Raw genomic sequence first — 27,317 nt, 5'->3', positions numbered from 1 at the left:
GGAATCTAGATAACGATTATGATGCCAAGAAGATAGCAGATTTTCAGTGATGCAACGAACCAGTGTTGTGTATAATTGGACTAACACTGAATGACCACCAGTTAGTACATATTCGTGGAGAAAATTCTGCTGCAAGATGTTGGGAGAATTTGAAGAGGATTTATGTACCTGACACTGTAGGTGCACACATACATCTCACACGCAAACTGTTTAGGGCATGTCTTCTGAGAGGTGGAGATATGTTAGCTCATTTAACCTTTATGAAAGGTTTTTTTCCAGGAGCTACATGAAAAAGAACTAATTTTTTCTGAGCTACATCAAGTTTATATCATACTCTCCTCACTGGATGAGAGTTATGATGTTTTTGTATCTTCTCTTGAATTCCTAACCCAAAATGAACTAACATTGACTTACATTACTGCACGACTGTTGGAAGAGTCAAGAAGAAGGATGGAAAGGGAACAACTGAGAGAGAAACCACCACAACATGAGGAGTCACCTTCTACTGCCTATATTGTTTGAAAAAGTTTTTCTTGTGGGGCTAAGGGACATATAGCTAGATTCTGTAAAAAGGCAAAACAACAGAATGCCAGAAGAGCTAGAAAAAATGCTAATGTCAACTTAGGTATGTCTACTTTGGCTATGTCTAGCAATGCACCAGTAAACAATGATTTGTGGATTGTTGATAGTGGAGCATCACAGTGCATTGTTAGACATAGAAAAAGGTTTGTAAAAATGACGAGCAAGGAATGTGTATTTTTGGCAAATGGATGGAAGGTGAGGGCGTCTGGTGAAGGTAATGCATGTTGTTCATTCCTAGATGAGCAGTTACCAATGTTATTTGTACCTAACCTGAAATTCAACTTACTATCAGTTAGGCTCTGGTTAACATTGGCTATGTGGTAACCTTTAGGGGAGATACCTGCATTATTGAAAAGGAGGATAACAGGGTTACTGCTACTTTAAATAACAGTTTGTATGTTATACTGGATGGCCAGATGGCTAACACAGCTTATCATAATGTTAAACCCCATGACGAATGCATACATTTACTATATAGACACATGGGGCACATTGATTTCAAAATGCTGCAACAAACTGTTAAGTTGGCAGAAGGAGTAAAATTAAAACCATGCAGTAAATATTTAAACTGCAATGTTTGCAATCAGGAGAAAAGCAAAGTTACTCCAGCAAACAGACTGAATGGTTTTAAAACAAAGGAACCTCTGGAAGTTGTTTTTGCTGTTATAATAAGATCTAAGAAACCAAGTTTGGGAGATGTCTGTTATGTTTTGAGTATCATGGATCATTATTCCCGATACGGTTTCTGTTACTTAATGAGAAACAAAACAGAAATGTTTCAGAATTTCTTTAATTGGCTGAGGTTTGCGGAAATAAAGATGAAAGGCAAGGTTATTACTGTAGTCACTGATATTGGGATGGAGTTTAGCAATTATAAATTCCAAACAATGTTAAAAACAGCTGGAATCGAGCACAAACGTTCTGCTCCTTATAGGTCACACCATAATTCGTTTGTAGAACGAAGGGGGCAAACATTACAGGCCATGGTTTGAACTATGATAGCTGATTCAGCTTTGCCTGAAACACTGTGGGGTGAAGCACTAGTTTATAGAACACGTGGGGTGAAATCGATTAGAAACAAATGATAATGTTATTATCGACACCCAAGTAGTCCTTAATGATGAGGTAGGAAAACCAGTAATGAAAGAAATTAAGGAAGAAGTATGTGACGAACCAGAAGAACAAGAGCAGGTTATACAGGAGAGTCCACTGGTGAGTCCTGAAATACCTAGATGTTCAACTCGTGTAACTAGACCACCTGACAGGTATCAGGCATCTATAGCATGTCAGGCAAATAAGGTTCCTGCTAATTACCAAGAATTAACTCTATATCCAACTGAGGAACAGAAAGCTTGGAAAGATGCAATGGAAAAGGAATTAAACTCATTGCATATGCCGAGGTGTATGAAAATGTAGATGGGACTGTAACCCATAAAGCCAGTCAGCCAATGACTATGATGAGGTCTTTGTGCCTAGTTTAAGGTTACAACATTACGTGCAGCATTAGTGTGGGCAGCTAAGAATGAATATATAGTTAATCATTTAAATGTAGAGACAGCATATCTTCATGCACCGTTGCAACATACTATATATTTACAGAAGCCTGTGGGATTCAAAACTGATAGTAAAACTGATTGCTGGAGGTTGAAAAAGAGTCTGTATGGCTTGAAGCAATCAGGATATGAATGGAATCAATGTATAGTTAAAGAGTTAACTAAGATAGGTTTTTAAGCTGGCATGACTGATCCATGTTTGTTTAAGAAAGAAAGTAATGGTGTGATTTCATTGTTGCTATTGTTCACTGATGACATAGCATTAATCACTAAAACTGAGCAAGAAGCTATGAGGAGTATAATACTGTTAAGGACGAAGTTCAGTATAAAACATCTCGGTGAGATTAGCAATATCTTGGTTTACAAATAAATAAAACTAGGGGAGGATACAAAATCTCACAAACTGAGAAGATTAACCAGCTACCCAGGACGTTTGGGATGGAACTGTGTAAACCAGCTAAAACTCCAACGGGCCAAGAATTTAGCCATGATGTTGTAAAAAGCCCTGTGTTTGATAAAGGTATTTATCAATCATTGATTGGTAGTTTATCGTATCTGAGTAATTGGTCAAGGCCCAACATAGCATATAGTGTAAATCAATTAGCCAGGTTTAAGGCTGAACCTACTGAAAGGCACTGGCAAGCTGCTAAGAGGATATTAAGATATCTTAAACAAACGATGCATTATGCATTGTATTTAGAACCTAAAGAGAATCTGAGCTTAACTGCATATGCTGATGCAAGTTTTGCTACAGATATGCCTACATGGAAATCAACATCAGCGTTTGTTGTATTCCTGGGAAAAGCACTAATTGGATGGTGGTCTATTAGACAAAAACATTTAAGTCTATTGACTATGGAGGCTGAGTTCTCATGTCTGTCATTATTATGTATGGATTCTACTTGGCCTGTTTTGTGGGAGTGGCTTGGTATTCATGTGACTGGGTGGTAGTAGCTTTACAGTCATGTGACTGGGTGGGTGTGGCCAAGTTGGAAAATGTGGTGAAACTCACTTAACAATGCTCTTGCTTAGTAACCAAAATTTTGGGCTCAATTGTGATCATAAGTTCTCTTCCTCTCTCCCTCTCTCCCTCCCTTCCTTCTTTCTTGTGTTTCTGTATTTTTATTTATTTATTTATTTATTTATTTATTTATTTATTTATTTATTTATTTATTTTCTTTCCCTTCCATCCTTCCTTCTTTCTTGTTTCTTTCTTTCTAACTTTCTTTCTTTCTCATTCTCATTCTTTCTCTCTCTCTCTCATTCACATACGCACCATTTCCCTCATGTCTGCCACAGACAGCTCTCAAAGAGAAGGAAGGACTCCTGCCTTGGGAAAGGGTTGGACTAGATTACCTCCATGTTCCCTTGCATGCCACGATGTTCTCTGTCCCATTTAATCACAAAAGCCCCAATCACTTTAAAGTCGGTTGCAAACTCCACTCACCCTGTGTGCGCCCTGGTCCCACCCAAGGAGGCAAGCTGTCAGGCGGGGGAATGATGGGGGGGGAGTCTATGGCTCTACGTCTTTCGATCTTCTTCCCCGCCTCGGTTCTGCGAGTAGGAGGTGATGCTGTTTAGTTATCATGGTGGTGGCAGTGGCGGTGGGGGAGTCGGGGCGCTGCCTGCTACCCACAGCGAGCCCAGGAGCAGTAGCTGCCACCACTGCCATCACTAGCTTCCCCTCAGGGCATCAGTTGGGCATGCAGAAGGGCATGGTGACAGCAAGGGCAGTTGAGCGGAGGCAGTGCTTTGGTGGGCGAAGAAGAGCCGAGATGAAGTGGGGGGAGCTCTGCTGACAGGGGGTCGCTGCATGGTGGGAGCCTTTTATTATTTTTTTCTCTTTTCACGAGATTCGCGCTGACAGAGTGGCGGCAGGAGGAGCAACAGCCTGATGTGCACTCCTGATCTGGCCTGCCTCAGGAACAGGAGGGGAATTTGGCTATTTAAAAAGCCCCGCATGGAACTCCTCTCCTGTTCCATTTGCTGTTTGAACACACCACGTGGAGGGTGTTGCCTTGTCTTTCACAGCTGCCTCATTTCCAATTGCGGGGGATCCATGGATCCATGGAGAGGGACAGAAAAGATGGATTTCTTCCTCCCCCCCCCCAAATTGGAAACAAGGTGGTTGTCAAAGCAGGGGAGCGGGCACCACGTGGCTTGTTCAAACAGAAGAAATAACAGGAGGGAAGCCCCACATGGAACTCCTCTCCTGTTCCATTTGCTGTTTGAACATGCCACGTGGAGGGTGCTGCCTTGTCTTTCACAGCTGCCTCATTTACAATTGGGGGGCATCCATGGATCTATGGAGAGAGATGGAAAAGATGGATTTCTTCCTTCCCCCCAACTGGAAAAAGGGGGCTGTCAAAGCAAGGGAGCACGCCCAACATGATTTATTCAAACAGAAAAAGAACTAACAGGAGGGTAGGATTCGTTGGACAAGCCAATGGGCACGTGCTGCTCTCTCCTCTGACAGCTGCCTTGTTTCCAATGAAGGGGGTGGGGAATCCATGCAATTTCCTACCTCTGCAAGGATTCACTGCCTTACCTTTGTGCGCCCACCAGCCAAAACCTCCTGGAAGGCTTCTGCTGGTGGGCGAGTGGGTGGGAGGGACAAGCAGGGGAAGGACCATTCCAGTTCCAGGCCCCCAGAAGACCCGGTACAGAAGGCAAGCTAAATTCTTTCAACCAGCAGGTGTGTACCATACAGAACTGGCAGAAACCCACCTCTGAAGTGAAGATATTTTAAAATGGATTTTCAACATTTCCATCTTTAAATTGGAGGAGGAATATTTCTTCATTGATTAAGCACAGTTTTAGTGTGCCTGGCAGTGACATGCAGTCAGGGGAGGCAGGACCTCACCACTGTCATCATGAAAAGAAAAGGAAAATAAAAGGAAAAAGGCTGAGGTAGTTGCTGCCAGAGTCACAGTGGATGACTCTGCTTAGTGCTTAACTGTTTTAAAAAGCCTCTAAAAAGTGCCCTCTACAGGAGGAGGTGGGAGAACCAGGTGCCTCGTTTAGTCTATCTCTATGATTACTCGTGTAGAGTTAAGCAAGGGTTAAAAGCTGAAAAATTCCGTATGTAGATGAGGCACCTGGTTCTCTTGCCTCCTCCTATAGAGGGCGTTTTTTTAGAAGCTTTTTTAAACAGTTAAGCAGAGTCATCCATTGGGGACTCTGACAGCAGCTAACCCAGCCTGACCTCAGCAGCTTTTGCCTTTTTCCTTTTACATTTTTACATATTCATCATGGCAGACAAGAGCAGAGTTGAAATCCTCTGTGAAACAGCTGGAAAAGGTATGTGGGTCGGAGGGAGGGGGAAGGAATTCAAAATTATTGTAATTGTAATAATACAATTGTATTATTGTAAGCAATTTGTGTTTGTGGGCTGGCACTTTTTTTATGTCGGACATAGCGGCAGGGCTTTTGAACATAGCGGCAGGGCTTTTGGACATAGCAGCAGGGCTTTTGGATGACCCAGGGCTGTGTCAGCTATAGAGGCAGGATGCCTCTATATCAGACACAGTGGCAGGGCTTTTGGATGCCCCGGAACGTGTCTGCCATAGAGGCAGGGCACCTCTATGTCAGACACAGTGGCAGGGTTTTTGGACATCCCGGCGCTGTGCCCGCCATAGAGGTGGGATGCCTCTATGTTGGACATAGCGGCAGGGCTTTTGGACATAACAGCAGGGCTTTTGGACATAGCGGCAGGGCTTTTGAACATAGTGGCAGGGCTTTTGGACATAGCAGCAGGGCTTTTGGATGCCCCGGCACTATGTCCAACATAGAGGCAGGATGCCTCTATATCGGACACAGTGGCAGGGCTTTTGGATGCCCCGGGGCTGTGTCCACCATAGAGGCAGGACGCCTATATATCGGACACAGTGGCAGGGCTTTTGGATGCCCCGGAACTGCGTCTGCCATAGAGGCAGGACACCTCTATGTCAGACACAGCGGCAGGGCTTTTGGACATCCTGGCACTGTGTCCGCCATAGAGGTGGGATGCCTCTATATTGGACACAGTGGCAGGGCTTTTGGACACCCCGGCGCTGTGTCCGCCATAGAGGTGAGATGCCTCTATGTTGGACATAGCGGCAGGGCTTCTGGACATAGTAGCAGGGCTTTTGGACATAGTAGCAGGGCTTTTGGACATAGCGGCAGGGCTTTTGAACATAGTAGCAGGGCTTTTGGACATAGCAGCAGGGCTTTTGGATGCCCCGGTGCTATGTCCGACGTAGAGGCAGGATGCCTCTATGTCGGACACAGCGGCAGGGCTTTTTGACGCTTCGGCACTGTGTCCGCCATAGAGGTCAGATGCCTCTATGTCGGATACAGCGGCAGCACTTTTGGATGCCCCGGCACTGTGTCCGCCATAGAGGTGGGACACCTCTATGTTGGACACAGGGGCAGGGCTTTTGGACTTGAAAGCAGGCAAAAGCCACCCTGCCACCCTGGTGCTATGTCTGACATAGAGGCGTCCCTCCTCTATGGTGGACATAGCACCAGGGCGGCAAGGCGGCTTTTTCCTCTTGAAAGCAGGTAAAATCCACCCTGCTGCCCTGGCGCTATGCCTTGTGCTCTTAATTACTTAATTACAGAAGAGCTGCCCGGGTTAGGATGCCAAGTGGGCCAAGGAAGAGGACATTCACACGTGCTGCAGCTTCAGGTTCCCATTGCTGCTGGCTCTGCTGCAACTGGCGCTGGGAGTCTTCATTGCCATCCTGGCCTTCCTGATGGCTGAGTTCAGCCCTTCACTGCTGCTCCAGGAGACCCCCTATTGGGCTGGAATGCTGGTAAGCCTTGAAGGCGAGGCGATGGTCTTACGCTTGCCCTCCGCCTCCCTCCCCCAAGCATCTGCAGGTGCTGCTCTCAGCTCTGGGCTCTACGGGGAAGGGGTGGTGGGCTGATGGGCTGGAGGGAGAAGTGCTTTCTCATTCTTTCCTCTCCCCCAGCATCCCACTGACTAAAGCACTTTCTTTCGCCCACCTGAGCTCTGCTGCGGACAAAAGAAAACGCTTTAATCAGTGGGGTGCCAGGGAAGAGGAGAGAATGTTCAGGCATTTGCTCCTCTCCCCCGACATCCCACTGACTAAACCGCTTTCTTTCGCCTGCCTGTCAGAGCTCAGGTGGGTGAAAAAAATGCTTTAGTCCATGGGGTGTCAGGGGAGAGGACTGCCTCACCAGCCATAAACCTCACCACACGTCACTGGTGCCTGGGGATATCTTCCTTCATCTGATTCGAAAGGAGTGGGATTTTTTTTTAGTTTTTTCTAATGGGAAATTAATATGCTACAACAAGGTTACAGCCTCCTTTATGTTTGAGAACCATTCTTGGTCCTACATCCTATAAATATGTCTAGGAAATGAAAATAAAGGTATGGCAACAAGTTAGTACTTCATTTTCCTTTATTGTTCAGATTACATTGTAAATTAAAATTGGCAAACAGATAAACTGGCAAGAGGTAGAGAGGTTGGTAAGCACAACCTCATCAATTTACCTTTTGATAATTACAAATCTTATACCCTCGATGTGATTCATATTGTGAGAATCATCAGGATGGTTTTTAAAAATTAATTAATCACCAACTCAAGAATGTTGCCTATCTCTTTTATACCTCAATGAAAGCTCTGGGATATCAGAAAAAATAGCTACATTTTATATTTGAGACCCACAGTAGTGGAATAAAATACTTATGCTTACTTGCTGATCCTGTACACCATCCACCTCCATGGATGAAAATCACTGCTCTTTTCAAGACATCTGACTGCTTTGTAGGAATGTAAAGACGTACCGGAACATGACTAAATTCTGTGTCTGTTACAATGACTTTTTCATCAGATGTAGGTGCTGTATATCCAGTCCTCATGTACAGATTTATAACATCCATAAAGTGTCCAACACCCAACTTCTCCATAATTGTGGCCTGCAAAACAAAAAAAATGTTAACATCCTTGTGCTAATCGAAGACTTCATAGTACTCTAAACTCCATTTCTTTTTCTGTAAACAAGTATTTCTCAATCTAGCCAGTAATTGCTAGGTGCCAGACAGGCGATCCATTAGAAGGGGCTCAGGGAAGAGCAAGAAAGCACCTGACTGGAATCCACAAGGACCAGAATAACAATATGGTTAATGAGCTAATCTAGCACTCACACAGTAAATACATTGAAAAAGGCTGATATGCGCCAGACACAGATAACAGGGAGCAAAATATCCACAAGATATTTGGAGTATGGAGAAAAGTATCATGCAAGAAAAAGAATTATTGTTGCTTCAAAGAAAGACTAGCATCTGTTGTCCTGGAGAGGACACCATGGAAACCTCCAAGGAAATTCTGAAAGGAATTCATGGTCCATTATTCAGGTACCTGCAAGTACTAGAAATAGCAAGCAAGAAAATCTGTAAAGGGAGAGAAAACAGGTAGTTAATAAAGTAATAAAGACATAAAAGAGAAAAGGAAGTATTAACAAGACATAAATAATAATGTAGAATATGAAATATGAAATGAAGACCTCAATAGTGGGAATAGAAAAAGATTCAAAGTTGAAAGGTAACTATACAAATTGTAATTATATCGAAATAAAAATTGATAGAGAAGGAATTAAAAATATTATTCAGTGATTTGTGGTCTAATGACCACAGGGGGTAGGAGGTAAATAGAAAATTAATAATTTGCTGTAGTATACTGATTTCCTTATTCTTTGTCTAAGAAATAGCTAATGTTTTTGACTATTCTCATGCTAGGATATTGTTAACTAGGTCAGGTTTTCATACTTAGGAATTCTGGCTGAATACCATATGCGCGGAGACTGCCCTGTGGACAAGGGGCCATTGAAACTGTAGTTCAAGTCCTACTGTATGGCATATTCTACAAGGACTCAATTTATAACCCCTTATCTAATAAAATATCTGGAAATAGTGATCTTTTTTAAGTGCAACTAATATTATCAGATCAGTATGAAGTAGTTTCTCTGATTGTGGCCAAATTCTACTAGCTGTATGTAAAATTAGGCAAATTGTCTACTTTTAATCCAGCACCAATCCAATATATTGTTCTGTCTGCCTTTATTTTTATTTTTTTCTATTATTATTGTTGTTTTTAATGCACATCTGTGACCATAATAAAAATCAATTGAATACTTAGGAATGCTGACAAGCACACACAGAACCTTTGGGCTTCCTACAAGAGTTATTACATTTTTATTTCAGCTTTTGTTTCCCCTGAAAGGTTTGTAACATGGGTGTCCCTCCTTGTATTATCCTCACAACAACCCTCTGAATTAAGAGTGAGTGATTGGTTATGATGTGACCTCTGTGGACAAGTGGGATTTTGAATATTGTCTAAATCTATCAGCTTAACTTTAGCTGACTTATTTATTTATTTACTTATTTATTTATTTATTTATTTGTCTTGTATGCCGCCCACTCCCGGAGGACTCTGGGCGGCTCACAAAAGACAAGGGAAAGGGGGGAATGAGACAAAGACAACATATTAAAAACAAAACCAACATTCACAATTTCCGTGGAGGTAGACTTTTGGAACTTAGAAGGTAGGTATACACTATAGGACTAAGCACTGGGATAATCAGCCACCAATAGCACAGATGCCCCAAGCACATGTTATATGTTCATTCAACTTATGCACAAAACAACTTTCTCCTGACTTTTAATCATTTTAGTTTAGTTTAGTTTAGTTTATTTATTTGTATGCCGCCCTTTTCCCTGGGGGGACTCAGGGCGGCTCACAATCAAAAGGAAGGGGGGGACAGACTTTTACATATAAGACAGTACATGATTAAAAACGCAACATTCATACCATTCGGGCGGGTTACAATCTTTAGCCCCAGGCCTGACGGGATAGCCAGATTCTAAGGGCTGTGCGGAAGGTCTGGAGGGTGGTGAGGGTACGAAGCTCCACGGGGAGATCGTTCCATTGGGTCGGGGCTACCACCGAGAAGGCTCTCCTCCGCGTCGGCATTGGCCAGCGGATGGAACTCGAAGGAGGCCTAAACGATGAGATCTAATGGGTCGTGTGGAGGTGATCGGCAGTAGGCGGTCTCTCAAGTACCCAGATCCACTACCATGGAGGGCTTTATAGGTGGCAAGTAGCACCTTGAAGCGTATCCGGAGATCGACAGGTAGCCAGCACAGCTCGCGGAGGATAGGTGTTACGTGGGTGAAGCGAGGTGCACCCACGATCGCTCGCGCGGATGCATTCTGGACTAGCTGAAGTCGCCGAATACGCCTCAAGGGCAGCCCCATGTAGAGCACATTGCAGTACTCCAGCCTAGAGGTCACAAGGGCCCGAGTGACTGTTGTGAGAGCCTCCCGGTTCAGGTAGGGGCGCAACTGGTGCACCAGGCGAACCTGGGCAAATGCCCCCCTGGTCACATTTTAATCACCAAGCTTCTGTTTACATTTATCAGAACAAACTACTTTACTTTACTCTATTCCCACCTACTCTCACTTTGAATGACATCTTTCTTCCTTGCTCTGCCAAATGATTCTATTCTAGTTTTTGGTCCTGGCTTCCTTTTATGCAGTGGTGGGATTCAGCCAATTTGGACCTATTCAGGAGAATCAATTATTAAATTTCTAAATAGTTTGGAGAACTGGTTGTTGGAAGAAATCTCATCCCCCCCCCCCCCACTTTACAGGGGCAATCCTGTAAGGAAAGCAGGAAAGAAACATTCTGGTGTTGTTTCTAGCCTAACCTTTTTGCCCTGATTACAGAAACTGCCTCTCCAGTTAACCCTTATTACATTGTAACAGCTAAGGCAAAGCGTTATGATGTTGAATTGGCCACACCTACCCAGTCACATGAAAGATTGTGAAAAGATGGATGAAGCCCTGCAGGACTAATGATTTACTAATACTATTTCTGCTACTATAAGTTAAGGCAAAAAGTACTTTGGGTAGGACCAAGAGAAGGGTATTATTGCTATAGGACATTGTTATTTGACTACATTGTATCCTTACTCTATAAATGGCACTTGCCAAACAGGTAGAATAAACTTGGCTCAAATAAGATCACTCTCTGAAAAGAGCAAGGTATTTGTTTTCTTTCCCTTTGCAAGCACCCACAGGCAGATGAAAACTGATAAGCTGCAAATTCAGTCCCAGCGAAGATTTTTTCACACCTCAACAGAAAATTAGAAGGCTATTCATGTAGCAACATGCAAAAAGACTAATCCATTTCAGAGCACTGGATGGACATGAACAGCTAAAATGCAGAAACAATGTATATTAAACAATGAGTATTTACTCCAAGATTTTCCTATTTGGGACGACTTGTGGAGGTCAATGAAATACAAATAAGGATTTCCTTTTCTGTATGCAGGCGCAGAATAAAAAAAAAAAAACATTACCTGCATTACCAATTAAGCATTGCAATCTAGAAATAATGAGACAATGAGAAAAAAGGGTACAAGAATTTATTCAGTTCAGCGGACAGATACATAAGATAAGAAGTGAAAGAAGTTTCTTTCTCTTTTTTTCCCCCTAGCATTTTCCTGGAAGTGCAGACTCTGTTTTATTTTGGATCAACCTAGAATTGATCCATTTAGTTACAGCAGGAATTGATCACACAGCTGGTTTCCATGCCTAAAGCTGGTCTAGAATTCACTCTCCGGGTTTCTAGCTTAGTGCCTTAACCACTAGACCAAATTGGTTCTCTTGAAGGTCTGAAAAATACATTATAGCCAATATTTTAAAAAGCATCCTGCTCAGAGTCTAATGTTCAGGAAGAAAATATTTTGTAAAAGGATAAATTTCTGAAATATAGAAAAGAGGTTGCTACTGATTTTATTATACTTTTAATATATGAGATTATATACACAAAAATTGTAGAAAAATGCATACATTCCATATCTCTACAAACCCCCCTACTAATAATATTCAGTATCTGCTTTCAGTATGACTAGCCTTTATTTTACAGATTGTTAGTATTCTTCATTCTTGGTTGTTGTTTTCTCCGCCATTATCTTATTTCCTTAAAAGCACAACTTTCACCTTCAAGCATTGTCAGGCACAAGCACAGGAAATAAATGTCTCAACTTACCACATGATTTATGCTTCTAAAGCTAGCATCTAAAAGGATCAGCTTCCAGGGTTCCTCCACATTCTCTGGTAAAGGCTTGTAGATGTAGTAGGCTATCAAAGTTGAAGCTACCAGAAGGTAGAAGAATTTTCCTCCCATCTTTTACTCTGCCTACTTTATTCAACTCTCGCTTTCACTGACTAATGTCAGGAGGATTGCAACACTGACAAGGCATCTGATCAAGCATTTCACTTGATCTGAATAGTAAAGTTAGTGCCAGAGGCACTTTCTTAAATATTCACCAATCTTCAGTTGATAAAACACGTTTTGCTTTGGTGATTACAGCCTGAGGCAGTTCTTGATTATTAAAAAGCTTTTTTTTTCAGGGAAACTGTTTCTATATTCAAATATTTAAGGATAGCTGCACACTTTCTTCCCTTTGTCCTGGAAATTGCCTTTGAATTGCAGAACTGAAATTATAAATTGAAAAATTGCAGGAGAGAAAATAGAATTTCTGGATTTACAGAATGTAAATCAATAGAAAAATCCTATGATTCAGATTAATAAAATAAAGATGCCATCACACTGAACAGTTTTCTTGTTTAAAGAAGTGATTAGTTACTGCCGTCTTCTGAGCTGTTCTCTTGCCTTTAATAAATAATATTTAATTAAAACATTAATTATTAAAATTAATTAATATTCAAATGTATGTAATAATATGTTTAGGATATCTTCTGTATTCTACTAGCTAAGTAAGACTAGATAAGAACAAATTTACTTTGGTTGAATGATGTTGATGATTCAAAGTTATGTGAAATCACCACTAATAGTTCTTTAGCTGGTGTTGATCTTTATTTTTATTGACTTGTTCCCAAGAACCTAGGAAGTCACTACGTATTAGCATAGTATATGTATGATTCAAGCAAAGTGCCTTTTGTGATTGACATAATTTTTGTCACATGTACAGATCTTCTAAGTGCCACCCAAGACTTTCTGGTATGGCACTTAAAAAACCCCACATATTGATAAACTTGATTGAACCTTGATTAACATTATTATTACTTTTTCCAACTCCCTGTCACTCTGGGTGGTTTACAAATTGTTTAAAATGTTATAGAAAGCAAAGAGCAAAAGATAAAAAATGCAGGATAAAGCTGCCAAGAATGATAAAACCCAATGAAAACAAAAAACTCTAAAGGATATTCAGTGACCCTTCCCAAAGAGTCAAATCCTCAAAGACCTTTGAAACCCCAGTAGAATGGGAGATGTTCAAACGTCAGGGTGAATGTGAACTCTGAGCATTGCTACAGAGAAGGCAGAATTCTGGATTCTGGAAATATGGCATTGTTTAGTCGAAGGAACCTGGAGTGAACCAACCCTGTCAGACAGGATTGAGCACTTTCTATGGGAGGCAAGTAATACCTCTATGACATGTAGGGCTGTGAGTCATACAAGGGAACAAGCTGATAGTACAGCTCACAAAAGAGAGCCATTACATGGGCATTCTGAAGCATGTCTATGCTGCTGTATTCTGGATCAGTTGAATCTTGCCAGTAGTCTTCAAGGGAAGCCTCATTGCAATAGGCAGACCAGAAGGGATATGAGTGATTGTATGAAGTATCGCCTAATCTAGGAAATGTTGTTGGTATGCTAACAGGTACTGATTATGTGCAGTGAATGCAATTTCCTGCATTTGCACAGCACTAGGCTTAAATTTGCACAATGTCGTTCCTAGTGATTCATTCTGCATATTCCTTATTATTGGCTTGCACCCTTCCCAAAGAAAATTTTGAGCCATTGACATCTCTGTACTTCATTTTTATTTGTGGCTTCATAAATTAAAATTAGAAGATTGCCTTAAATTCGCAAAGGAAAGAACTTTCTTCCAAGGAAACCCCATAGACATTCATAAGAGCTCTCATAACCAATATTGTAAGAATATCTGCTGATAATGATCCCATGAATTGTGGGAGTAATAGTTAAATAAAAGGGTTTATTTTAGGCAAGGGCAGATTAATTGGTGAGAAAGGAAATAATGTTAACCAGCTCATTTCTTCTTGGCAATGAATCATAAAGGTTAAGGAATCTTAACATTCCCCAAACCCATATAGGATCAAAAGGATCTGGTGCTCTCCCAGTGAGTTTTTGGATGAAAGCCATAGATTTCAAAATGAATGCATTTCCTGTATAGACAGCCAGATGATAAATAAAACATTAGTCTTACTAATATTTGCCTTGTCTTGATCCTATAGCCCTGGCTACTATCTCTTTATGGAAAAAACTTTAATACTCTACATTTTAAAAAAAATACACCCCATAGCAGAAAAGCTGTTGAAATGCACTAAGACACAAACACATATTTGCAGGTGTTGGAAGAATTTATAATGGAAATATTCCTTTCTACTCAAAAAAATTCTAATAACTTATTGTCCCTAAATTAATAAAAAATAATCTCTCAACCACCAAAAGACAGCATAATATCAGAAATAACCTCTTGCCCTTGACTGATGTAAAGGATTTTTTTTTCAAGTGTATTAATACTTCATTAAATAACCTGTTAACAACCTTGGATAGCTGGCTAAATCCATGAACATATATTTTTTTGGGGGGGAGGGTTCCAAATGTGATTTCATTTATTTCCATTTTGATGCAAAACCAAAGCTTTCACTACAGCACAGAAACCAGTTTTACAAAAGGTCGTGAAATGTTGGACATGCACGATATGATGAAGTGACACAGAAGGATGGGAAGTGGGAGATTCTTCCTGTTAACAAGATGCTATGCTGTCTTCCATGGAACACTTTTAAAATAACTGAAGAACTGAACTGAAATGTAGCATTACAACTTCCATGTAACATTACAACCATTACAACTTCCATGCATTCCTTCAAGTATTGCCCTTCATTAGGTTGCACTCTCCAGACTTCAGTGTTGGGGGTTACAACAATTCATGAACATATATTTTAAAGTTACTCTTGAATAGCCGTGGCTGCGCAGAAGAAAAGAATGAAAAATGAACATGTTCCCCCAAGTTGTAACAGGAGATTTTTAAGGTAGCAGGAAACAATCAAACACACACAGAGAGAGACTTCTAGATGCAATGAATAGAGGATAAGTGGTGTAAAGGTTTTGATTTTATTTTATTGTTTTCTTCCAAAGCAAGTTATTCCCTTACTTTGGAAGCAAGGAAAATCTTGATTTGGAAGAAAATTGGACAATAAAATTTAAATTTTATTCAAATTCAGTCTCAATTTTACTCAGTCTTAATTTTTAGAGGGTATACCTATTGTTTCTTTATTGCATTTCTTTTCTTTTCAGTGTAATGTTCGTCAGTTTTATTCTGTGCTATCATAAATTAGTTCTTAAAGAAGTCTACAATTATAGATAATCCTCATTTAATGACCACTTTTTCAGCAACTGTTTGAAATCACTTAATTACCTAAGTACGTATGAGTGGTCCCAAGGTTGCAATCACCATTTGCAACCTTCCTGCTATCTTCCTACAAGCAAAGCCAATAAGTTGCTTGTACTCTGCCATGCTCAGCAGTAGCTATGGGGAACTCTCATAGCTGTTCTCCCTATGTCTTGGCACTTGACCTCTAACAACACATCTGAATGCCTAGATCTCTAGATTGACTAGCCCATGTTTCTCAGCAAAAAAGGCAAGTATTTTTACCTTCTTTTGACCTTGCTCCTAAGAATATGCAATCTCACTGTTTCCCTTAGTGGAATGTTTATTTAATTTTTATCTTGCCTTTAACATTTTATAAGTAACTTCTTCCAGTTTGGGCGGTGTCTGTGGGAGCTGTTTTGTTTTTAGCAGCTCCGAACCCATGGCTGCAATAAGCTGTCTAAACAGCATCCATCAGCTGTTTGACAGTTTGATTACCTCTCCTTCGGGCATAGAAGGAGAGGTGAGAAGCTGTGTTTGGGAAGTGCTCCATTCAATCTCCCCCAGAACATAAATCTGGGGTGTGGAAGGTGTGAACCGCGCTATAACTCAGTGAATTCTCTGAGCCAGGGATCTTTTCTGCCGTTTTGCAGAACAAAGACATACGTCCACCCTCAGCTCAATGATTGATTTATACCTGATTCCAACACGGGCAGACAGATACTGGAGAACTTCTAATTGTATGTATTACAGACTTTAACTCCATTTTTCTAAAAATTCCTTCTGATAAACTACGTGGCAGAAAGACAAAGACAAAGATGGTGGCGAACAGCTTTGTAGGTGTGGTTATGCTGTGATGGTATAGATTTTCACAGAGCTCAAACTATTATAGAGTTCAAGACCATCTAAAGATCATTAAATCAGTAGTGATTTATTAGTAAACTACATAGTAATTACTGGAACAAGCGGCTTGCCTGGATTTAGTAACTAGGTGCAAGAGAAGATTAAATGAGAAATGGCCTCTAAGCAAAAATTGAATGACTCAAAAAGTGCTGGTAGTTCACACGCCCTGGCATCTAAATTACAGTCATTACTCCCATCCGAACCCCCTCCTACTCCTGCTGGGGAACCTTTGACTCGAGAAATACTGCAAAAAGAATTAATTGAGGCTTTAAAAAAACAATGCAGCTGCGATGTAAATTAAAATGCAGGAAAAGATCTCTGCTGCTTTTAAGGAATTATCAGAAGAAGTTATGAGTTCGGTCCAGATTCCTAAATCAAGAAATTAGATGATATTTTAGAGGCTTTTAAATGCTTATCTGGCTACGTATCAGGAATCGAGGACAAATTGGAAGATCTTAGTGATTCCAATATTAACCTGGTAACGAAAATGGATGTGGTCCAACGCAAGGTTGATGATGCAGAAAATGAAATTATAATGTTGCAGTACAGACAGATGGAATTTGCTCTAAGGATAAGGGGCCTTAAAGAGAAAAACCAAGAAAATTTGAAGGAGATCTTCTCAGAAGCTTTTGATCAATTGATGGGACGGCCAGGAGGGGATTTCGACTGGCAAATTGACAAGATATATCATATTAATTTCTGGCTTGCCAGACAAAAACAACTCCCAAGGGACATTGTGGTGTATTTTGCCACAAGAGATACAAGAAATTTGATATTGCAAGAGTCTTATAAAACCAAGTTGTAAATTGGGGGTCAGGAGGTGACTGTTTTGAAGGAAATACCACGCAAAATGTTAAGATCAAGGAAAGACTATGCCTTTTTTAATGGATGAGCTCAAAAACCGTCAGTTACAGTTCAGATGGGAAGCTCCAGCTGGGTTAGCCGTTAATTACCAGGGACAAAGATATCATCTTAACTCAGTATGGAAGGCTCAAGATTTTTATAATAATATATGAAGGCTGGACATCCCCCCCCTCCAAGACCGAGAGAAGGAGAACAAGAAGGACAGCAAGATATCCAAGATCATTAAGGCTGGACCAACTTCCTCTCTCAGAATTAGAAGAAGCGACGGAGCAAAGGCAAACCCACATTGTCACTAGGCATATGGAACAAGAGTTAAAAAAGCAACAAGCTTTGCAACAAATGGACGCAACGATTCAAGAATTCACAGGTTTTAGCTCAGAAGCAGTGGGAGGAGCCAGGCCAAAAGCCAAACTACAGGATTTCCAGATGGCTCTTAAAAAGCTTCAGGGAGCTAAAGATGACAACTAAATTCTTAACCTGGAACGTTAATAGCTTAAATTCACCACAGAAAAGGAAGAAAATAAATCATTATTTGAAACAATTTAAGAATGATATAATTTGCCTGCAAGAGACACATATTAGATTGACTAACCAGAAATATTTGATCAATACAAGACTTGGACAACACTTTGTAGCCTCCGCCTCGGAGAAGAAAAATGGTATAGTTATATACTTAAGAAAGGACAGGAAAGCTGAATTAATTGAAGCAGATTCCCAAGGAAGATATATTGCAATAGATCTGGTATTAGAAGGGGAAAAGATGCTTTTAATGGGAATATATGCTCCCAATCAACAACAAGACAAATTTTACAAAACGCTCCATACCAAGTTAATACAGTGGGACTATAGATCTTGCATATTAATGCGTGATTGGAACGGTATTTTGGATACCAAGAAAGACAAGAAGGGTCTTCTGCAAAACTTCCAAACGCAAGCAAAATTACCTAAGTCTTTTTTCAATATGATGGATGATAAGAGACATCTGGCAAGAAAGAAATGCAAGAGAACAGGACTTTACATTATTTTCTGTTAGACATCAATCCTTTTCCAGGATTGACTTTATATTAACAACAAATGATTTGCTTTCTAAGGTAAAGAAGACGAAGATATGTTCCAGAGCTTTAACAGATCATAACCTGGTTTGGATGGTGTTGGAACTTGGGAAGAAATCTAGAAGGACTTAGAAATTAAATGAAAATTTATTTAGATATGAGAAAAATGTTAATAAATGTAAAAAATTGTTGAGAGAATATTTTGTCTTTAATATGAATAAGGGCACATCTATGGAAATGGTCTGGGATGCAAGTAAAGCATACATGCGAGGAGTCCTAATAAATTTAAATAGGTTACATAGACGTAAGCAGGGGGAAAAAGAAATGAACTAGAGGAAGAGATTAGGAAGAGAGAACAGGAGTTAATATTAAACCCAGGAGATAAGAAGGTTAAAGAAGCAATTGCCCTATTACGAGCGCAATTTAATATGCTGATGTCAGACCAGGTGGCTACTAATTTGTTATATGCAAAGCATAATACTTTCTGTAACGCAAATAAACCTGGCAGATGGTTAGCATATTTGACCAGGAAGAAACAAAATTCTCGCAATATATCAAAAATACATTATAAAGGGAAGGAAATGTATCAACAGGATGTGATTCAAAAGGCCTTTTGTGAATTTTTTACAGGATTTTTCATGAGTGACAAAATACAAGGTTTAGATATAGATAGATACCTGGACAAAGAAAAAATAGTAGAACCCCTTAAGGAATTATTTAATAAAATCCAATTGGAAGGGAAGGTACCTCCATCTTGGAAGACAGCTTTCATATCCTTGATACCTAAAGAAGATCAAGATCTTAGTCAACCAAAAAATTATAGACCTATATCACTACTTAATATAGATTATAAAATTTTTACTAAAATACTAGCGAATAGGTTGATGTTGGTTATTCAGCAACTGATTCATAATGATCAAACCGGTTTTATACAAGGGAGACAAATGAGAAGTAATGAAAGACAAATTGTTAATATACTGGAATATTTGGGAAAGAATAATCAAATCTCTGCAGCGCTTATATTCTTAGATGCCGAGAAAGCCTTTGATCGAGTGAATTGGCACTTTTTAATGAAAACAATGCAAAAAATGCAAATAGGAGAGTATTTTCTACAATCAATTAAAGCAATATATCAGGAACAAAGAGCACAAATTATAGTCAATGGAAGTTTAACAGAACCATTTAAAATCGAGAAAGGTACAAGACAGGGTTGCCCCCTATCACCATTATTGTTTATTATAACCCTGGAATTATTATTTAATAAAATATGGGGGGTCAGATGATTTACAGGGAATTAAGATTAGGCATCAAGAATATAGACTACGTGCATTTGCGGATGACTTGGTTATAACATTAACCCAACCAGAGAAATCTATCAAGGTTTTAATGAATATGATTAATCAATATGGCCAGGTATCTGGATTTAAAATAAACCTAGGAAAAATAAAGATGCTAGTTAAAAATATGAATACTAATCATAGAAAAAATGACAGGATGTGAAATAGTTAAAAAGTTTAAATATCTAGGAGTCTACATCTCAACCTCAAACGGGAAACTATATAAGTATAATTATGAGCCACTATGGCATAGTATATAGGAAGAGATGAAAAAGTGGGAAAAATTACAATTATCTTTGTTGGGAAGAATAGCAGCAGTGAAAATGAATGTCTTGCCTAAACTTCTATTTCTTTTTCAAAATGATACCAATACTTAAAAAAGATGCAAATTTGCTAGAATGGCAGAAGGATATTAACAAATTTGTTTGGGCAGGGAAGAAGCCAAGAATAAAACTTAAAATAATGCAAGATGTACGTGAGAGAGGAGGTTTGAAATTGCCAAATCTAAAATTATATTATGAAGCAGTAGTTTTATCACTAATCAGTGATTGGATTAACTCAACAGGTGATAGAATACTTAACACCGAAGGGCATGATTTGGTATATGGTTGGCATGCTTATCTGTTATATGACAAGAAGGTGGATAAGAATTTCAAAAGTCATATTTTAAGGAATGCTATACTGCGTGTCTGGAAAAAATATCAACATAAACTAAACGATAAGATACCTATGTGGGCAATTCCCAGACATGCAATAGAGAACATAAGTATAGTACAAAAACAGGATGTAACTACATACAGACAGCTTCTCACTATAGAAAGAGGTGTATTACAGCTAAAACCCTTGAATGTACTAAAAGAGGAAAAGGTAATTCAAACATGGTTTCAATATGGACAGTTACAGGCCAGATGGAAAAAAAGATCAAAAAATTGGTTTCACACAAAATGAGGATAAATTACTAAAACAAATTAGGGATCAAAGTCAAATGCATATAAAAAGGTTATATAATGTATTAATAGAAATGGATTCGGAAACAGAACTAGTCAAAGATTGTATGATAAAGTGGGCACAAAATTTTGAAGAATCAATAATGTTGGATACATGGGAAAAAATATGGGTAAGAAATGTAAAATTCACACAAGCCCAAAATTTGAGAGAGAACTTTTATAAGATGTTTTATAGATGGCATTTAGATCCTTAAAAACTGCTCTGTATGTATCCGAATTTACAACCTAAATGCTGAAGATGGGATTGTGTTGATGCTACATATTACCATATATGGTGGACTTGTAAAAAGGTTAAAGCATTTTGGATAAAAATATGGTGGATTATGCAAAATGTTCTTTTAAAAAAGGATAAAGTTTACCCCTCAGTTATTCCTGTTAGGTATAAATGCTGATTGTACTGTTATAGAGACTAACTTGATTTTGTACTTAACAACGGCAGCAAGACTGTTGGTGGCGCAATACTGGAAGAAGGAAGCTTTGCCTACTATTCAAGAATGGACATTAAAAGTAACAAACTTAGCAGAGATGGCTAAAATATCAGTATATCTTAAGGACCACTCAAATGAGAAATATAAACTGGAGTGGAGAAGATGGATTGATTATATTCAAAATAGATATGGGACTAAGAAATTCCAGATAGTTTATGACTGAAAAAGCGAGGAACAATATAATCTGTTTAGAGTTAGCCTAACAAAAGAGGAGTTAAAGCTCAAATGAAAGATGATACTAACCTTCCTTAAGTTTATTTTAGAACATCTTTGTTAAAGTTTTATACCCTGTATTTGTTCTGGGAAGTCGGGGGGAGGTTGGGGGGGGGGGGTTGGGTTAGTGTGGGGAGGGTGGGGGAGGGTGGGTAAATATTTGTAAAAGCCTTTTTTTTAATTTTCAATAAAAAACCTTTTACAAGTAACTTCAACTTTCCATCTTTCATTCCTACAGTGGGATTAGAACTCAAAGTCTCTTGGTTTCTAGACCAAGATCTTAACAACTACATTAAATGTCCAGAAAGGTCTACAACATTCCATTCCCTTTTAGGTCCAGCATAGCACAAACCACCTTGAGTTCAGAGGATTTACTTCTGGAAGTTGTGAGGATCAGCATAGTGTATCTAAGGAACATCATCATCCAGAGAAGGTTGTGATAGGATGTCTAACAGATCCTGTGAACATGGACACAAAACCATGACCATTTCACAAGGAAGCAGACTTGTTACAGAAAAGATTCCCTGACCCCAAGGAACAGGGGAAAAGCTGAGAAAGAAACTTGGAATAATCCAACACATTACTTACAATAGGGATTAATTAAAATATATTAACTTTGGCAAGCTTTCAAAATTCTGTTACTTTATACTACCAGCAATAAATACAAGATTCTGTTATTGTAACCCTATAAGAAGAGTAGTTTTAGCATCCATCCCTTTGGTTTACAGATTTGTTATGTCTTAAAGAATTGACATGCATCTTGCAAGTCTGCAAGTACCTCTCCCCTTTGTCCTCATTGCCTTTGTTTATAAGAGAACTTGAGTGGGTCAAGTCTGCAACATTTTCTCAACTTAACTTTTTGCTTCAGACTTGGATTTCTTGGCCTTGGTTTTGGCTGGTTTCTCCTACTCACCAAAATTATTCTCGCCACTCATTACAGTAGCTGGCATTTGAATTGTTCATTCTGGGTCTCGTTTAATTCAGATATTCAAGATGATTCACAAACAATCTCTATACAGGTAGTCCTCCACTTTTGATCGTAATTGAGACCAGAATTATGGTTCTGATTCATGCCAGTCATTATGAGGATCATCACATGACTGACCTGATTTTATGATATTTGTTGAAGTGATCATTAAGCAAATCACCATGGTTGTAAAGTGAATGTAAAGTACCCTAAGGATGCCTGCTTCATAATAAGCAACCCAATATTGTAATACAAAAAGCAGTGATTTATTAACAGCTTCATTAGGCATTCTTCATTAGGCATTTCTTATTTGCAGCCATCTTTTTTTGCTTTCTTTATCTGTTTCTGAACTTTGTCCATGTTCCTGTCCTCCCTTCAGTCTGTGTCATAAATCATGTTATCCAATAGTTTCATTCATCTCAACCCAGCTATGTAATCTGAGATCCGGCTCCGCCAACAGACTGCATGGAATGTCAACACGGAGAGTTGACAGTGAATGCTATGGTTGTTAAGCAAAGCTTTTGTCTGCAATTAATCATACAAGCTTAGAGTTGCAGAAGAATATTTAGACTATAGAATCAAGTCCACAGTTGAGTGCAGGAGTTCAAATGAAAGCATTCTCAAGAGATAGTATTATGACTTCTTCCTGAACAAACCCAATGAAAGGCAACCCACTCTTTGCATTGCAGTTGGTTTCAGGACTGAACTGCTTTAATACTAAGAAATTTTCCTCTAACATTTAATCAGAATTTGAGTTTTTCCAAATTAAGACCATTACACTGTGTTCAGTATTCTGAGATCATAGAGAAGTTATCTTGATCTTCTATGATACTTTAGATATCTGAACATTCTGTATCCCTGCTCAGTTATTTTTCACAAATCAGAGTGGGAAAAGGGAAAATGAAATGGTGATAATTCACATTCCAGTACATCTGCCACTGGAGACCAACGTGGGATCTACCTGCCTCTTCTGAAACCAGGTACTAAATACCTTCCAAGTTCAATTGAGATTGAGAGATTGAGATTGAGATGCTTTATTTGTATGCCGCCCTTTTCCCTGGGGGGACTCAGGGCGGCTCACAACTCAAGGGGAGGGAGGACAAACAAGTCACAAACATAAAAACGATACATCATTAAAAACACAACAGTCATACAATTCGAGTGGGGTTGAAATCTTTAGCCCCAGGCCTGTTGGGACAGCCAGGACTTAAGGGCTACGCGGAAGGTCTGGAGGGTGGTGAGGGTACGAATCTCCATGGGGAGTTCGTTCCAGAGGGTCGGAGCAGCCACCGAGAAGGCTCTCCTCCGGGTAGTTGCCAGCCGACATTGGCCGGCTGATGGAATTTGGAGGAGGCCTAATCTATGGGATCGTATCGGCCTAGTGGAGGTAATTGGCAGTAGGCGGTCTCTCAAGTACCCAGATCCAATACCATGCAGGGCTTTGTAGGTGACAAGTAACACCTTGAAGCATACTCGGAGATCAACAGGCAGCCAGTGCAGCTCGCGTAGGATAGGTGTTACGTGGGTGAAACGGGGTGCACCCACGATCGCTCGCGCAGCCGCATTCTGGACCAGCTGAAGTCGTCGAATACTCTTCAAGGGCAGCCCCATGTAGAGCACATTGCAGTATTCCAGCCTAGAGGTCACAAGGGCACGAGTGACTGTTGTGAGAGCCTCCCGGTTCAGGTAGGGCTGCAACTGGTGTACCAGGCGAACCTGGGCAAATGCCCCCCTGGTCACAGCCGACAAATGGTGTTCAAAAGTCAGCTGTGGGTCCAGGAGGACTCCCAAGTTGCGGACCCTATCTGAGGGGCGTAGTATTTGACCCCCCAGCCTGAGAGATGGAACACTTGACCAATTAGTGGGAGGGAAGCACAGCAGCCACTCGGTTTTATCTGGGTTGAGTACAAGCTTGTTAACCCCCATCCAGTCTCTAACGGCTTCAAGGCCCTGGCTCATCATATCCATCGCTTCATTGAGTTGGCACGGGCGGACAGATACAACTGTGTGTCGTCCGCGTATTGATGGTATTTTATCCCGTGCCGTCGAATGATCTCGACCAGCGGTTTCATGTAGAAGTTAAAAAGAAGGGGGGACAGGACCGAACCCTGTGGCACCCCATATGTTAGGGGCCTGGGGGTTGATCTCTGCCCTCCGACTAACACCGACTGCGACCTGTCCGAGAGGTAAGAGGAGAACCACCGTAAAACAGTGCCTCCCACCCCCACCTCCCGCAGTCTTCGCAGAAGGATACCATGGTCGATGGTATCGAAAGCTGCAGAGAGGTCAAGGAGTACCAGGATGGAGGCGTGGCCTCCATCCCTGGCTCTCCAGAGATCATCGGTCAATGCGACCAAAGTGGTTTCTGTGCTGTAGCCAGGCCTGAAGCCAGACTGGAATGGATCAAGATAACTGGCTTTCTCCAAGGACCGCTGGAGCTGAAAGGCCACCACCTTCTCAACAACCTTCCCCACAAAGGGGAGGTTGGAGACTGGACGATAGTTGTTAAGAACGGCTGGATCCAAAGATGGTTTCTTCAGGAGGGGTCTCACCACTGCCGCCTTTAAAGCGGGGGGAAAGACCCCCTCCCATAAGGAGGCGGCAACAACCGCCTGGATCCAGCCCCGTGTCACCTCCCTGCTGTTGACAAACAGCCAGATGTCAATGTGGATGGCAGAAGGCTGTCTAGCTGCATGAATGGTTCTTATCACCTTATTAGAAAAACTTTCTGTTTTCAGCAATTTCCACTCAATCGCTAAATTGTCAAGCAAAACCATAGGGGCTCTGGATGGGCAATGGGCCTCTGACTGAGGGAGACCCTCTCTGGGGGAATTGTCCATGGTCTGGCCACCAACAGTCTGACCAAATTGGAGAACCATGGTCGTCTGGGCCAATGAGGAGCCTCTGCCCTCCCAGAGCTGGAAACCTTGAGCAGAACCTGGCAAGGTGAGAGTTCATTGGAGAGGCTAAGATATCCAAGATGGGATGGCTGAACCATTCTGACTGTTCCACAAACAGAATGGAATGCAGATGCCACTCTGTCCTGTCACTCTTGGGAAAGAAAAACATGTCCAGTAAGAATGTCTATAAATTCCTCTAAGTCCACCAGTCTTGTAGAGGGGACTAGATGACATTTGTCCAGAAAAAAATTAAACAAACCCATGGTCTCTCAGAACATGAATGTTGGTATGAAGGTCCCTTTCCACCTGCTGGTGGGACAATGTCTGAATCAGTAAGTACTCTAGGTAACACTGGATTCAGATGGGCAATGTCCAAAGGTAAGCAGCCAAAGCTGTTAGAACTTTGGTGAAGGTCCTTGGGGCCAAAGCAAGACTGAATGAAAGAGCTGCATATTCAAAATGTCAGCCTTTGTAACCAAATCTTAGATACTGTCTGTGCCTTGGATGTATAGGAATATACAGTACTGTTCTCCACCATATCATTACCAATCAGTCAGCCAGATAAAGGTACATGCAGTTGTCAACAGCAATCAGGCAAAGTTATGATGCTGATGGCAGTCAACAATTCAGCAAAAATGAGGCAGTTTTAGTCTTTCTGGAAAGCAGAAATGGTGCCAATACAATTTTAAATTGTTCTGTCCAGCTGACGTGAACAAAATGGCTGGCAGAGGAAAACAAAATTGCCACAGCTGTTTTCAGGACTCTGAGGCAACCATCTGTACACCAAAATGAAGAGGCGGGAAAAACCATTGGGACAGTGGCTGTCCATGGAGCTTTCAGACTCACGCTTTACAGGAGCAGTGAGCCTGTGAATGGCCACATTTGTCATTAGCCTCGCCATCACCTATGCTAAAAAATGCCGAAACTGCCAATTTGAAAAGCGAGTAGAGCTGTCAAAAGAGAAAGTTGCTTTAATTACTGCCTCACTGCTGTACTCCTAAAAAAGCAGTGCAGACTGTCTCCAGAGCCCAATGGACCTGCGGTTGAAATTGAAACCACGATGGTTCATCTGCCGCAGCTATAATCAGCTCCCACCTCTGGTAATCATTAAGGAGGCAAAGTCCGGACCTCAAAGGGCAGGAAGCCTTGGCGCACTAGAAACTGGGCTAATGGAGCCCCGCAGAAGAGTCTGTGGTAGTAAACTAAAAATGCGATGAAGGCGCCTTGTATTGTCTTCCTTACTGAACCCCCCAAAACCCCACAATCCAGATAATATTAGAACAAATCTTTCAACCACTGAGCTGGGAGCTCAAGAGAAACTAGTCTTGCGAGCTGAAACTGAATTGAAAGACTGAGGACCATTACCCAGGAGGCATGTCTTCACACTTTCAATTCATTTAATGAGCTAGCAGGCTAGAATAACCCCATTTTGGACTCTCTCGTCAATACCATGGAGAATAGGAAGTACACATATATTTGTCTCACACATCCAAAGTCTAGCACTTCTTTTTATCTCCCTTGAGTTTGGGTCAATCTAATTGAATATGGTTTTAAAAAGAATCTTTAACTCATACCCAAGTTAGAAACCTGGCTGAAATGGATCTATATAATCTAGTTCCTCTACAGTGCTCTAGTTGCAGCCCCACCATTTTTGGATTGTCTCTCCTAAAAAGAGAAAATTGGAAACTGATTAAATAAGCTGGCTCTAAGGAATACTCCTCAGGAGTATATCTACCTAACTAATCCAGCAGCTCACCATGGGAAGTAGCATTGGAGTAGTTTGTACATTTGTAGCATAATATATCTCATAGAACATTTTATTCATTTTTTTCTGAATCAACAAGTCAACCTGAATCAAAGATGAATTTATAGGCACTATTACACCCATTTCCTTTGACACAATCCATGCAAAATCCAATCAAGAGAAACCAAGAGGTTTTATTCATGAACTGCTACTGAAGAACTTACAATGGTCTGCAGCCAGATATTCACACTGGTTGTTTCCCAAACGGAACAAGT

At 40.6% G+C, this 27,317-nt stretch overlaps 2 protein-coding genes across 2 annotated transcripts in view; both read right to left on the bottom strand.

Moving 5' to 3' along the window:
- The window catches only part of LOC116513883 (arylacetamide deacetylase-like), a 37,815-nt gene extending 23,545 nt beyond the window's left edge, over positions 1–14,270 (bottom strand). The window contains exon 1 of the mRNA XM_032225170.1: positions 12,198–14,270. Coding sequence (XP_032081061.1) covers positions 12,198–12,335 — 138 coding nt within the window. The 5' untranslated portion in view covers positions 12,336–14,270. The remainder of the gene's footprint in view (positions 1–12,197) is intronic.
- The window catches only part of LOC116513882 (arylacetamide deacetylase-like), a 68,791-nt gene that overhangs the window by 4,587 nt on the left and 36,887 nt on the right, over positions 1–27,317 (bottom strand). The window lies entirely within an intron of this gene.

The sequence above is a fragment of the Thamnophis elegans genome, chromosome 10 (genome assembly GCF_009769535.1).
Source record: "Thamnophis elegans isolate rThaEle1 chromosome 10, rThaEle1.pri, whole genome shotgun sequence".
Lineage (NCBI taxonomy): Eukaryota > Metazoa > Chordata > Lepidosauria > Squamata > Colubridae > Thamnophis > Thamnophis elegans.
Note: the sequence above shows the minus strand (reverse complement) of the source record. Positions and strands in the feature narration are given on the sequence as shown.